The 14,758-nt window shown below is 40.9% G+C and overlaps 1 protein-coding gene across 3 annotated transcripts in view; it reads left to right on the top strand.

Moving 5' to 3' along the window:
* LOC126474282 (serine/threonine-protein kinase par-1-like) overlaps positions 1-14,758 on the top strand; it is a 420,752-nt gene that overhangs the window by 224,773 nt on the left and 181,221 nt on the right. For all 3 annotated transcript variants that reach the window (XM_050101749.1, XM_050101764.1, XM_050101756.1), the window contains exon 5: positions 4,200-4,320. In XM_050101749.1, the coding sequence (XP_049957706.1) occupies positions 4,200-4,320 (121 nt within the window). The remainder of the gene's footprint in view (positions 1-4,199; positions 4,321-14,758) is intronic.

Raw genomic sequence — 14,758 nt, 5'->3', positions numbered from 1 at the left:
TTGCTTGTGTTAAATGCCAATCGTAATATTTCCTTATAGTACCCCAAGTATTATTATAACATTTTGGGTCCCATAGATCTGATATTAACTTTTCTTGAGCACTGGCAGACCAGTACTTCTCTTTAAATTTCATTTGAAAGTCTCCCCAAGAGGAAAAATTTTCAATATTTACTGTTCTCCATTCTAAGGCTTCCCCTAGAAGGTCCCCCACAGCAAATTTGATCTTGGAATCTTCCCAAGTTTTTGGTAAAGTTTGGTTAAATATTTTTAAGAAATGGGTTGGATGTACCTCTCCGTCCAGCTTAAATCTAGGAAATTGTCTAGAGAACCCTGAATTAGCTCCCCATTTGCAAATCAGTTACCGCTTCAGTAGTTAATACAACATTAGGTGAAGTTACCCTTTTTTCTATTTTATCTTGGATGAGCTTAATTTCTCTCCACAGGTTGTCCATACCCTTCCTGGTATTGAGTTCGGAAACCATAAGGCGGAGGACAATGGGGTTGTTTTCATTCGAAAGAGTGATGTTTTTCGACCTTGGGACGTGTGCGCGCAGCCTGTGGCTAGTGGTGATCCCCCGCCCACAGCGCAGTAAGAAAGCACAGGCAGTGTTGAGTCAGAGATGGTGCAGGATGGAGCTGTCACACCATGATTTTTTACAATTATAAAAAGGGTTTATGTGCCGAAGAATGCCATACTTCTTTACTGCGTGTTTTTGGTGAAGCTTCCCCTTCTAGGGCCACAGTTGGAAATTGGTTTCGTGAGTTTTCGAGGGGTTGGCCTTCAATTGAAGACGAACCTCGTCCCGGTCGGCCAGCAACAGCTGTGACTCCTGAAAACATTGATGCTGTGAGGAAAATGATCAAAGAAGATCCACATCTTACATTTTGCGACATTGAGGGGACCCTAAATATTGGATCAACAGCAGCACAGATCATTGTTCATAGTCACTTAGGCCTTACGATGTGCCCGTTGTGTGCCACATTCCCTGACAGAAAGCCAAAAGGAGGCGAGAGTGGACTGGTGTTGTTTCATGCTTGAAAAATTCAATGGAGGGAAGTCCCAAGACACCTACAATATCGCCACAGGTGATGAAACGTGGGTCTATTATTATGACCCTGAAATGAAGAGACAGTCTTCTGTGTGGTGCTTTCCAGGTGAGGAACCACCCATAAAAGTTCGACATAGTCGGAGCTCTGGAAAAAAGATGGTGGCAACTTTTTCACAAAGATCGGGCATCTCACCTCTGTGACCTTGGACACACGTCATACAGTCATCACCACATGGAAGTCACAGCATCCAAAGTCCAAGAGTGGGCACCTTCTGCTGCATCACGACAATGCATCTGCGCACAGAGCTGCCAGAACAATGGACTTTCTGGAGAAGGAAAAAGTGCGAGTGTTACCCCATCCCCCCTATTCACCTGACCTGACCCCCTGTGACTTCTTTCTGTTCCCTAACACTAAGGAAAAAATTCGAGGGCAGCGGTTTTCATCATAAGAAGAGGCCATTGCAGCATACGAGAGTGCACTAAGTGACATCCCAAAAGAAGTTTGGACTGACACATTTTCTAAGTGGTTTCAGAAAATGGAAAAATGTATATATGCTAACTGAGAGTATTTTGAAAAGTTGTAAACGTTTTTTTGCAAATAAATTTTTTTTCGTACATTCTGCTAAAAACTTTCGGCATAGCCCTTGTAGGTGATACGTTTCCGGATGTTATTCTCTCTGTAACCTTTCGATCTACAATTTCTCCAAATTGTTCCTCCAAACTAATTACATTTATAATATCAGAGTTAGCTATTTTCTCTTTGAAATTTCCTTCTACATTATCTGCCTGTTTTTAGACTCTTTCTACTTGTGAAATAAGTAGACATACAAACTTTACTTTTCATCAATTGACGATGTGTTTGACTTTCATACACAACAAAACTCTCACTTTCCACATAAATATGTAAGTCTCTCGTACAGCCGAACGTCAGAAACCAGTTGAGTTACAGTTAAAAGAAAGTTGGCTTAGATACCCTAACTTTTCTTAACAGGAATCAGAAAATAAATCTTGCCTATAGCAAGGTTACGTCAAGAGTTTTTTTAAGAGTTCTGTTTCAACTGCCCTTGTTTTAATAACAATAGGCAATGACACAATAAGCACAGAGCTGCATATAAACTCCATGGTTCTTCCTTACACACTTACTAAAACATCTATCGATTGCCCTGCAGGTACTTGTCGATGCCGTTCGTCCGCTGCATCTACTTTCTTCCCGTGACTGATTTTAAACCTGCACACACAAACATGTGACATGCAGTAGGTAGGATTCTACTATCCCACACTCATATCCAGAATATCGTGTGTTTGAGGCAGTAGGAGACTGTAGAATTTACTCGAATCACTACACAGCCCTACAGGTTCGTAGTATCAGTTCCTTCCAGCACTACTTCAGACATTAGTCGAGTCCATGCCATGTTGTGTTGCGACACTTCTACCTGCTCGTGGGGGCTCTACATGATGTTAGACAGGTGTACCAGTTTATTTGGCTCTTCAGTGTAAGACAGTTAATGCTGTACTTCTTACATTAACAGCTGATGCAAGCATTGTAAAAGATTGTTTACATTTTTTTTCCTTTCTGTAGTCACACCTTGATGTGGCATCTCCCCCATCCCATTGCATCCCCGTTTTGATTAATGTCACCATGTGAGTATTTTAATTAGTAAGTAAAATAGTAGGCTATACATAAATACATACTCTTGTTGGGCCAATTCTACTATGATGTATGTTTCCACTGAGTCTGCATGTTTTCAGTGTGTTTGCTGATGCTCCTGTCTTATGACTGGAGTGCTTAAGAGACAGAAATCTGCATTAGGATGACCAAATTGAGATTCCCTGTAAAGTCCTACCATCATGTATAGATAAGTTATTTTTCTTGAAGTTGCATTTTAGTTTTTGAAACATTTAATTCTTGTGTTGTGTAGTTGCCAGATACTTGTTGTATAATTTTTATTCTGTTTCAAGTGGCAAATGGTAACTTTTGAAATGGCTAGTTTCATTATTTAGGTTTCCAACAATTGTAGAGATCAACTGTTAACTGTTGTTCAACTTGATGAGGGCTAGGTGGTACGCCATTCAAAACCCACATGAAGAGGTATCTGTGAAGTAGAAGGAGGAAGGACTAGTTTTGTATATAAAATAGCTTAGTAAATGTGTACATCAATTAAACCAATATTGGACAGATTTATAATGTTTTCTCTGTGTTAGAGCCATTGAAATGTAATATATGAACAGAATATCTGAGCAACTCAAATTAATGGAAAGAGAATCATTAATTGTAGCCAAATTATGAGAATGAAAGTTGCTACTCACCATATAGCAGAGATGCTGAGTCGCAGATAGGCACAACAAGCGACTCTCAAAATTATAGCTTTTGGCCATTAAGGCCTTCATAAACAATAGACAGACATATGTGCGCGCGTGCGGAAACACACACAACACACACACAAATGCAACTTACACACACAACTGCAGTCTCAGGCTACTAGAACCAAACTGTGAACAGCAGCACCAGTGCGTGATGGGAGTGGCAACTGGATTGGGGTAAGGAAGCTGGAGCAGGGAGAGGGAGGGATATTATGGTGGGGGTGGTGGGCAGTAAAATGCTGCAGGTTAGACTGAGTGCAGGGGAGAGGTGGAGAGGGGAAGTAGTGGAAAAGGAGAGAAATAAAAAGACTGAGTGTAGTGGTGGAATGATGGCTGTGTAGTGGTGGAATGGGAACAGAGAAGGGGCTGGATGGGTGAGGACAGTGACTAACGAAGGTTTGTTAACCCCACTCAGTCACCACTCCCATCATGCACTGATGCTGCTGCTCACAGTGTGGTTTCAGTTGCCTGAGATTGCAGTCATGTGTGTGGATTGCATTGGCGTGAGTGAGTGAGTGTGTGTGTGTGTGTGTGTGTGTGTGTGTGTGTGTGTGTGTGTGTGTGTGTATTGCTGATGAAGAGTTTTTTTGTTGTGCCTATCTGCAACTCAGCATCTACACTAAATGGTGTATACCAACTTTCCTTCTCATAATATTGTTACATTCCATCCTGGATTTTCCATTGTCTGATTTAATTACAGCCTTGTGTACCATACAGTTAGTCCTCCATTTTTTGCTGCCTGCTGCCACTGGTACTAATGTAATTTGATTATTTTGTTTCCCTTTGCAGGTTGCCATAAAAACTATTAAAAAGGCGAAGATAGAGACAGAAGCAGACTTGGTAAGGATACGAAGAGAAATTCAGATTATGTCATCTGTGCAGCATCCAAACATCATTCACATATATGAAGGTAATGCACAATTCACTTGCAGTAAGTGTGTTATGATATGATGATACAGCTTTGGGGTACACAGTAGTGCAGGTGTTATTGCCATTTTAACAGCTTCAATAATGGGCGGAATAAAAGGAACCTAATGGAATCTTATCATCACACCGAATGGGTCCTTAAGATATAAAAGGTGACCCTTATAAATTGCTATCTTTTGTATTCATCTTGTATGGTTCATGTTAACTGCTTTCATGTCCTTTTATTCAGAGTCTATTTTAACTGTATCACTTAGCGTGTTTCATGCATTATGCAAACAGATGTCTGGCATAGAGTGAGAAACAACCAGGAAAGTTGGCTTCAGTCGCAATGTATGCTCCAGTCTAAGTCTTGGATGCTGACGTTGACAAATCAGGCTTAACTGAACTAAATGAATTAACAGTGACCTTAAAAAGAAGTCCAAGAAAATTCTTCTGACTTTTAGTACCTCATTCTGACATTTCAATAGGATGTGGTCGCACAGCTGTACACAAACTTAAATTAAAGCCTTACTAAGTAATGATAGTGAAGCAAGTAACAAACAAAGATAGTCTTGCTCAATGTCAGTATTGCAAGTGGCTGTTGCAGTCTCTGCGTGAACTGATAGAGGTATATGCTATCATCAAAACCATCTCATACTACTGTCAAACACATTTTTCTTGTATATGTGTTTGAATTGTACTGTATCAAATAACCATGGGTCTCTTTGTTATATCAAATAACCGTGGGTCTCTTTGTTAGTTGCCTGAAAATGGTTGAAGTACATTGTTCATATATGTGTCAGAAATAATGGTTTGACAGAAAAAGATTGGTACCTTAGTGCATATTGCACTGCTTACACACACCACACTCTTGCTTTCACATTATGCAGAGGCTCTTGATGTAACCAACTATTTTCAGAACATCAGTGGTTCATGTACCCTAATAAATGCGATCATACTTCATCAGAAGAAAGTGTGTTTCATGATTAACCTCTTCAAGAGGCACACACTGCAATCGCCAGCTGCAGTACGGATGTTAAACAGCAGCATCTGAATTTTTCAGTTGATGCAGTGTCATTAATTATTAAAGTTTCAGGGGTTGCACAGCTCTGCTAGTCAGATGCTACTGACTAACTAGTATTAAGTGCTGCGTTCCCCAGCAGTTTTTTCAGACTCTTTCCAGGTCCATTTGTATCTTGCCTATTCCAGGTGAAATCAGTTTACCACCTGCTGAAATCCAAGGAATGGACTGGAGTGAATGCAGCAATCTACCTTCCTGGTGCTGTCAGCTGCAGCACTTGTATCATACATGAAACACACAAGAATGGAAAGATATTTTTTTATTTTTGAAGTAAATATTAAAAATAATTTTATTTTTGCCCAAACTATTGTTATCAAGGTTCGATCAAATGTCATGGAAGGGAAGGGGAGGGTGGGGTGGGGGGGGATAGGGCTGGCATGATTGATCTGGGGCCATCTACAACAAATCATCATGTGCTAGCAGAAGGGACCAACAATGAGCAAACAGACAAATGGAGATGGCACTATAGGTAAACATAGTCCCAGTGAGTAATCTGGAGAGATAAAACCTGAGGTATAGCAAAAATGGAGACCAAGAACGAATAGTGTATTGTGACAATGAGATGATAATGAAGCAAATACACCACTGAGTCCCATGTGATGGCTCTGGGGACTGTAACTGCTCCTCCTAGCCTAGGTCTAGTTACATGCCCTCAGGCAGGGTTTCAATGTCACAGAGCCATTATTCAAGATATCTAGCCATTATTCAAAATATCTCCCCTGAAATTGGCATGTGCATGGAAGCATCATGAACAACGTTTTGGAATGGGAAATGGTGGTGTGGTCCTTGTACTGGCACTTAATCATGTTGACTGGTGAGAGGAACTGGGAATGTCCAGCCTTACGCTGCATCATGGCGATGTGGGTATCATGGTCAGAATGCTGAGAGGAGATATTCAAACCCATGTCTGAGTCAAATTGCCTCGTAGGGACACCACCTTACTGTAGCATCTTCAGGGCTGGGTGAGAGAGTTTGCATGCATGAGTGAGACTGAGGTGGCATAACTATTAGCAGGGCTACTTAACTCAGACAGGCTTCAGCAGAGAGGCCTTATGAAGAGAGGAAAGAGAGGGCTATATTTTTCCCAGAGAGCTCCACCAGCATAGGTTGGTATGGGCACAGCGACCCTGAGTTTCCCAGGCTGGTGACATACCAGCACTGCCAGACCACTTCTACCATACCATAAATTTGGGGAACACTTTAAGGGCCATCGTTAGGTGCAGAGGTGGAACATTGTGAGTTTCTGAGAATGTGGGTCTTGGCTACCACCGGCTTGGATATGAGGAAATTACATGCCTCCATAAAAAATTTCAACACCAAGGTGTGTTACATGCTGATGGTGTGAATGGCTGTTGAGGCAAAAGGGAGGGCACCTGCTGCCCCCAAATTGTATTGTTGTTGTTGTCTTCAGTCCTGAGACTGGTTTGATGCAGCTCTCCATGCTACTCTATCCTGTGCAGGCTTCTTCATCTCCCAATACGTACTGCAGCCTACATCCTTCTGAATCTGTTTAGTGTATTCATCTCTTGGTCTCCCTCTACGATTTTTACCCTCCACGCTGCCCTCCAATACTAAATTGGTGATCCCTTGATGCCTCAGAACATGTCCTACCAACCGATCCCTTCTTCTGGTCAGGTTGTGCCACAAACTCCTCTTCTCCCCAATCCTATTCAATACTTCCTCATTAGTTACGTGATCTACCCATCTAATCTTCAGCATTCTTCTGTAGCACCACATTTTGTAAGCTTCTATTCTCTTCTTGTCCAAACTATTTATCGTCCATGTTTCACTTCCATACATGGCTACACTCCATACAAATACTTTCAGAAACGACTTCCTGAGATTTAAATCTATACTTGATGTTAACAAATTTTTCTTCTTTAGAAACGCTTTCCTTGCTATTGCCAGTCTACATTTTATATCCTCTCTACTTCGACCATCATCAGTTATTTTGCTCCCCAAATAGCAAAACTCCTTTACTGCTTTAAGTGTCTCATTTCCTAATCTAATTCCCTCAGCATCACCCGACTTAATTCGACTACATTCCATTATACTCGTTTTGCTTTTGTTGATGTTCATCTTATATCCTCCCTTCAAGACACTGTCCATTCCATTCAACTGCTCTTCCAAGTCCTTTGCTGTCTCTGACAGAATTACAATGTCATCGGTGAACCTCAAAGTTTTTATTTCTTCTCCATGGACTTTAATACCTACTCCAAAGTTTTCTTTTGTTTCCTTTACTGCTTGCTCAATATACGGATTGAATAACATCGGGGAGAGGCTACAACCCTGTCTCACTCCCTTCCTAACCACTGCTTCCCTTTCATGTCCCTCGACTCTTATAACTGCCATCTGGTTTCTGTACAAATTGTAAATAGCCTTTGGCTCCCTGTATTTTACCCCTGCCACCTTTAGAATTTGAAAGAGATTATTCCAGTCAACATTGTCAAAAGCTTTCTCCAAGTCTACAAATGCTAGAAACGTAGGTTTGCCTTTTCTTAATCTAGCTTCTAAGATAAGTCATAGGCTCAGTATTGCCTCACGTGTTCCCATATTTCTACGGAATCCAAACTGATCTTCCCCGAGGTCGGCTTCTACCAGTTTTTCCATTCATCTGTACAGAAGTCGCGTTAGTATTTTGCAGCCGTGACTTATTAAACTGATAGTTCAGTAATTTTCACATCTGTCAACACCTGCTTTCTTTGGGATTGGAATTATTATATTCTTCTTGAAGTATGAGGGTATTTCGCCTGTCTCATATATTTTGCTTACCAGATGGTAGAGTTGTGTCAGGACTGGCTCTCCCAAGGCTGTCAGTAGTTCTAATGCAATGTTGTCTACTCCCGGGGCCTTGTTTCGACTTAGGTCTTTCAGTGCTCTATCAAATTCTTCATGCAGTATCATATCTCCCATTTCGTCTTCATCTGCATCCTCTTCCATTTCCATAATATTCTCCTCAAGAACATCGCCTTTGTATAGTCCCTCTATATACTCCTTCCACCTTTCTGCTTTCCCTTCTTTGCTTAGAACTGGGTTTCCATCTGAGCCCTTGATATTCATACAAGTGGTTCTCTATCTGAAACCTGTCAGTATCTCCAGGCGTCTTCCATGTATACAACCTCCTTTTATGATTCTTGAACCAAGTGTTAGCTATGATTAAGTTGTGCTCTGTACAAAATTCTACCAGGCGGCTTCCTCTTTCATTTCTTCCCCCCAGTCCATATTCACCTACTACATTTCCTTCTCTTCCTTTTCCTACTATCGAATTCCAGTCACCCATGACTATTAAATTGTATAAGCCCCACTAAGGCATATGGAGGTCTGCCTGGGGTCAACATTTGTTTCCCTAGTGGCTCATGCGATCACTATGGAGTGAGCTCAGTTTACAAAAGGAGGCTGTGTTTTTCCCAGGGAGCTCCACTGGCAAGGTTGGTATTTCATTATAATCGAGTGAGCAGAGGGAACTTTGATGCATAGCACCCTTAACTTCTGTAAAGATGTGGTTAACTGCTCCAGTATAATGGAGATGGAAACTGAGGAATAATATGAAGAATGGAAAGACATGGTTGTTACAGATACTGCAAAACTATATGAGCAGAGTCAATGGCACCTTGGAAAAGAACGACGACATTTACTCTAACCTCTAATACTCCAGAATTATATGAAAGTATTCTTGTAGGCTATATCCATCTTAAGGTTTGACCATCTGTTTCCAACAGTATGTGATGCTTCAAATGTCAAAGACTTGGTCGTACCACTATAGCTTGTAATGGGAGGGGAACATGTGAAAATAGCAGAGACTCAGCTCAAGAATCGGATGACTATTCTACACTTATCCCTAAATGAAAAAACTTCTTTGAGGATCACCAAGTATTGAGTGGGAAGTGAAGGTGTGTAAAAAGGAAAGGAACCTTGCCCGCATATCACCTCACACTATCAGAGGCCCACTAAGCCATCCTCTAGACTCCTCCCATAAGTAAAGAAAAACATCACACAAAAAGTTCTTCGAAATCAAAAAAAGGGGGCAGCAACCATTGGATCAGTGAGAACTCTCCTTTTCTGATGGTGATTTTATGGCCAAGAGTACGGGTATTCACATGGAGGAACTGGAAAGCTGATCACTGTCTAATATTATCCCTGACCCCTCAGATAAATCACCACCACTGAGGGAGAAGGATGACGACAACCCTTACTAATCTGTGGCTCCCATAGAGACTTATGTGTGCAGTGGATCTTAAATGGATGTTAATCACATTTAGAAGAATTATATCTCCTAGCCCAGGAGAGAGCATTCTGCATATGCTGACACGAAATACATTTTAATGTCACTGACACACCTGTGTTGCAGGGCTACCACTCCTGCAGAAAGGACAGTGTTGTTGGAGACAGGGCTAAGGGTAGGGTGATTTCTTTCATTGATGCTAGATGCCACTGCTCTCCTGTCCCTCTTACCGTGGACATACAGGTTGTTTCAGTGCAAGTTCCCTCACCAGTTAATATCACAGTGTGTTCTTTATATCTTCTACCTCATGATCTGTTGAAAGCAAGTGCACAAACACAGCTCCTTCAGGCAGTCCACCACCCATTCTTCCACTTCGGTGCTATGGGACTCAGCTGTCACTTGTGACACGCTTCTCTGCAACTACAGGGCATCTTTAGCTATTGACCCTTATTTTGGCTCCCCAGCTATTCCAGGCTAACTCCAGTGGAAAATGACCACGTATTTTCATTCCAGTGGCCATTTTCTGGTGTGGATCCAGCTGCTGACTTAGGTGGTGGTTGACAGGAGACTGCAAAGACAAATGCTTCAGAGGCCCGATTAGTTAGTGATACAGTTCAACAGGGCATCTCCGAACAACAGGAATGTGCTCTGCAGGTGGAGGACCATATCACCTGTTTAATGCCACGAGCTGCTGCCATTTCCATTCCCTGTCTGGCATCACATCAGATGATGGTCTGTTCTTTGGTTGAATGAAGAATTTCACTCAGCCATTGGAACCAGGTGCTGAGCTTCGCAGCAAAAACCTTTGTGCCTACAGGTCTGTGAGAGCACATGCAAGGCAAGTTATAAATGAATGGATGAGGAGCTCCTGGAAGGAATTCACAACTTTCATTTATTTGTCCAATTCCACTACACAACTTTGGGACTCAGTAAGGCAGACTTCAGCCAAGAGCTGTACACCTACCCCCGAACTTCTTGATAAATAGAATCTTGGTGGCTTACATTTTAGCAGAACACTTTTTTACCGTAAATGTGTCATCCAAACAAACTCCTCAGATTTTCAGATGTTCCATGGGACTGCGGAGATGAGAAGGCTTCACTTCTTTCTCGTCTAATGAGGAGGTCTACAATCTTCAATTCTCCATGTCGGAAATGGAATCAGCTTTCCCTGCAACCGTAGACATTCCTCCAGGGCCGAATCAGATTCATTATGTTCCATATTCTGTGCCCTGGCATCAAGGACATACTCTTAGCTTGTTTCAGTCAGATCTGGCTTAATGGACAGTATCCCATCACTAGGAAGGAAGCAATATTAATTCTGTTAATGAAAGACAGGCAAGGATCATGCCAGCCATAATGGTTACTGAAATCTAGTTCTTACCAGCTGTGGGTTAAGACTCTTGGGCACATGGTCAGCCACCACCTCATCTGGCTCCTCGAATCTCATAGTCAACTGTACCACTCCCCATGCTGTTTCAGATTCTGCTGTTACATCCTTGACAACTTAGTTCTACTCGAGATGACCATACATGAGTCTTTCTTATGCCACAACCATTTAGTACGTGTGTTTTTTTGATCTTGAAACAGCATATGACGCTAGTAGGAGGCACAACACCCTTCAGAAACCTCGTAAATGTGGTCTACTTGGTCTCAATCTTTCCTCAAGGACAGGCATGTTTTGTATCATGTTGATGATGCCTTTCGTGACCACTTTACTTAGGAGAATGGGGTCCCTCAAGGCAGTATATCCAGTGTCACATTGTTCACAACCACTACCAATAGAATCTCCTTTGCAGTTAAAGATTCTTTGTTTGTGGTTGACTTTACAATCTTCTGCTTTTCCTCTGAAATACAGTGGTGATGAAACAACATCGGCTGACCAAAAGGATTTTGGGATCTTGGACCAATAAAACTGGTTATAGGTCTTCACTTGAGAAGACTCCTTGTGTTAACTTTAACCATGCCTATCTCGGTTTTCACCCACTGGAACTCACAAGAAGTGACACTATATTATACATTTTAAGGAAAATGTGCACTTTTTGGATCCAATATTTGACTCAAAATTAACCTGGCTTCCTTGCCTGAAAGACATGTGAACAAAGGGCTTTCAAATCATTAAGTATTTTGAAATGCCTCAGCAGACATACGTGGGGAGCGTACAAGTAACATCTGCTGCTGTTTGATTGGACATTTGTCAGATCATGGTTAGATTATGGCAGCATGGTTTATGAATCAGCTAGTATTTCACACCTCATGATGTTAGATGCTGTCCACCATGAGGGTATTCGGATATTGTCTGGAGCCTTCTGGACCAGCTCAGTTCAGAATGTGTGTGCAGAAACATGTGAACCGTCACTCATGATTTGGTGGGGCCTCCGTTTGGCTTGACAGGCTCTAAAATTCTCAACATTGCCTCAGGCATTGGTGTTTGGTGTGGCATTCTATCTCCACTTCGGGTGGCTTTTTAGGAATTGGTCCCATATGACCAAGCCATTTGTGCCATGCTACTGACTGTTTCATGGATTTGAACAGATCAGACCTTCAGATGCCTGTGCAGTAATGGAACAAATTGCCACCCCAGTGTTTTCAGAGGCCCAAAGTAATTTTAAGCCTGGCTAAGTGCAAGAAAATTGGTTCTCCAGATTATGTTTTTACAACTCTGTGTTCTTCAATTTTAACTACGTATCACAATCCTGTTGTTGTTTATACAGATGAATCCCAACAAGGGAATATACTCAGTTATTCATCTGTTTTCCCTGATATAGTTTTCCAAGTGCACATTCCTGAACAGTGTACAAATTGTTTTGCGGAGTAATATGGCATTATGGTGGCCATAGAGTGGATTCAGAAGCATCACTAGTACAAAATTTCTCTGACTAGCTCAGTATGCTACAAATGGTCCACCAAAATACTCATTAAATTTGTAAAGTCAGCTCACCCATGAGACCTTACAGCAGCTCTGACACTGAGTCAAGGAGCTGGTCTTTTGTTGGGTACTGGACGCATCGCGATACAGGGAAGCTACATAGCTGACAAAGCAGCCAAAGAAGCATGTTGGGATGGTGTTGAATATCAATGTGCCATCCCCTTGTATACTGTCCTCTTGTTATCTGACAGAAGAAGTATGCATCAGTGGGAGACTGAATGCTTGGAGGTGGTGGATGAGAAACGGGAGTCACTTAAATAGACCACATAGGCATGGTGGACTTCATGCCATCCACATGTTACAAAGAGGTGCTGTTTACCAGATTGTGCGTAGATACTGTTCTTTAAAACATGGGTCCTTGCTCTGCCAGGAGAGTCCAACATGGTGGGAAGTTTGTGGCATGCCACTTTCAGTACAGCGTATTTGGCAACGTGAGTTTTATATGCTGATATCAGGGCAGTCTTTGGTTTGGCTGGAGATATTCCCACCACCCTCTGTCCTCAGTTTGGCTGGAGATCTGCCCACCACCGTCACCATCCACACTGACACTGACATCAATGTCTCACAGATTTTGAAATTTTGTGAACTGTCTGGCCTCATGTTTAAAGTGTTGTGGAGGAGAGGTGGAATTTTAATTTTAATGCATTATAAACAACTCTGCCTGTGGAGACAGCAATCCCCCCCCCACACACACACAAGAATGGCATTTGGACACTCTGTAAGGACAGAGATGACCATACTGTTTGAGTTGTTAAAGTGAATAGTTAGTGGTCTACCCAGTTGTAATGAGTTCTTCAAATTATAAGTTCTTTTTAATTATTATAAAGTTTTAGCTACTGTAACATTACGCATATTTTTCCGTGTTAACATTAACCAAAATTTTAATATGACCTGAACTATTAAATATTTTATATTGTATATTTAGTTTATGATTTACTACGAGAAATGATGTTTAACATAAAACTTTTGTAAAATTTCTCCCACTCCAACAGGTCAACTGGTACAGCAAATGCCTGAAGAATATTTGAATTAAAACTGTGTTGTTTGCAACATATTCTTATTAACGACACAATTCGCCTTTGTTCGACATCTTCAGATGATCTTAAATTTTCGTTGTGCAACGTTTTAAAAGTGATGAAAAAATTTAGCACAGAACCGTTTTATGGTTTTTAAAAATGTTGTAAAAGAAAAACATCTGTACAGATTTGATGCATGCTTCAGTCCAGCATAGAGCCATTTTATAGTTTTGAAAATGTTCTAGAAGGAAAATTTAAGATAATTTGAAGATGCCCCATGAAGATGAAATATGCCATTAAGAAAATGTTGTGATCAAGACTTTTATTTCTTGAACCATAAAAAAAAAATATTTTTTCAGTCCTATCTGGACTTGAAATAGACACTGATAAATGATAGTGAAACAAAAACAAAAAAATTGTTTTTGGGCATGAACTTTAGGGAAGCAAAACTTGCTCTCATGTACAACAAAAACCAGTCCACATCGATGTGTAATTTCAATGTGGAAACACTTCAAGTCCTGTGGAAGTATTTTGATGGAATAAGTTCTCACCCCAAGAAATTCTTCAACTATGTGGATTAAGGCACCAGCAGCTTAACTCCATTATGGCCTCACCAAAAACTAGTGTGGGATTTCTCAGAAACTCTTCTCTGAGTATGGAATGGATTTTGTTATATTTGATAATTTGTATGATGAAATATTTGCAATTAATAATTTTGAAGTTGAATATGATAAAATAGTCTCCCATTGACCTTGAATTTTAGTCTTGCAGTCCAGAGTCTCATGTAAGGGACTGAAAATGTACTTGACCCAGAGCTTAATCAGATATTTACATGCATTGCCATTGAGCAAAACCACATGCTTACAGATTTTTCTGAGTGCAGCAGATTTAGATATTGTGTGTAGATTTTATTTCGCACTTTCTAAGATTCCACCTAGTTAGTTTCACTGACAGTGGACTGTTTATAAAAGTAAAGTGTTCTGCATTTTCTACTTTGATGATAGCCAGTGACGACAATCTCACTATGTAGCTTAGTTGCTCTACACACTCATATGTAATCTTATGTCAGCTCCTTTTAAGACAGTAGAAAATCGTTTGCTTTCTTTAGATTACATTAACTGACCATACTTCTGAATTTTGTTACTGTAAAATACACAAAATAGTTAACATATATTGTCACTGTTTCGTTTGCACAAA

Source organism: Schistocerca serialis, chromosome 1 (assembly GCF_023864345.2).
Source record: "Schistocerca serialis cubense isolate TAMUIC-IGC-003099 chromosome 1, iqSchSeri2.2, whole genome shotgun sequence".
NCBI lineage: Eukaryota > Metazoa > Arthropoda > Insecta > Orthoptera > Acrididae > Schistocerca > Schistocerca serialis.
This window is presented reverse-complemented; position numbering and strand designations above follow the sequence as displayed.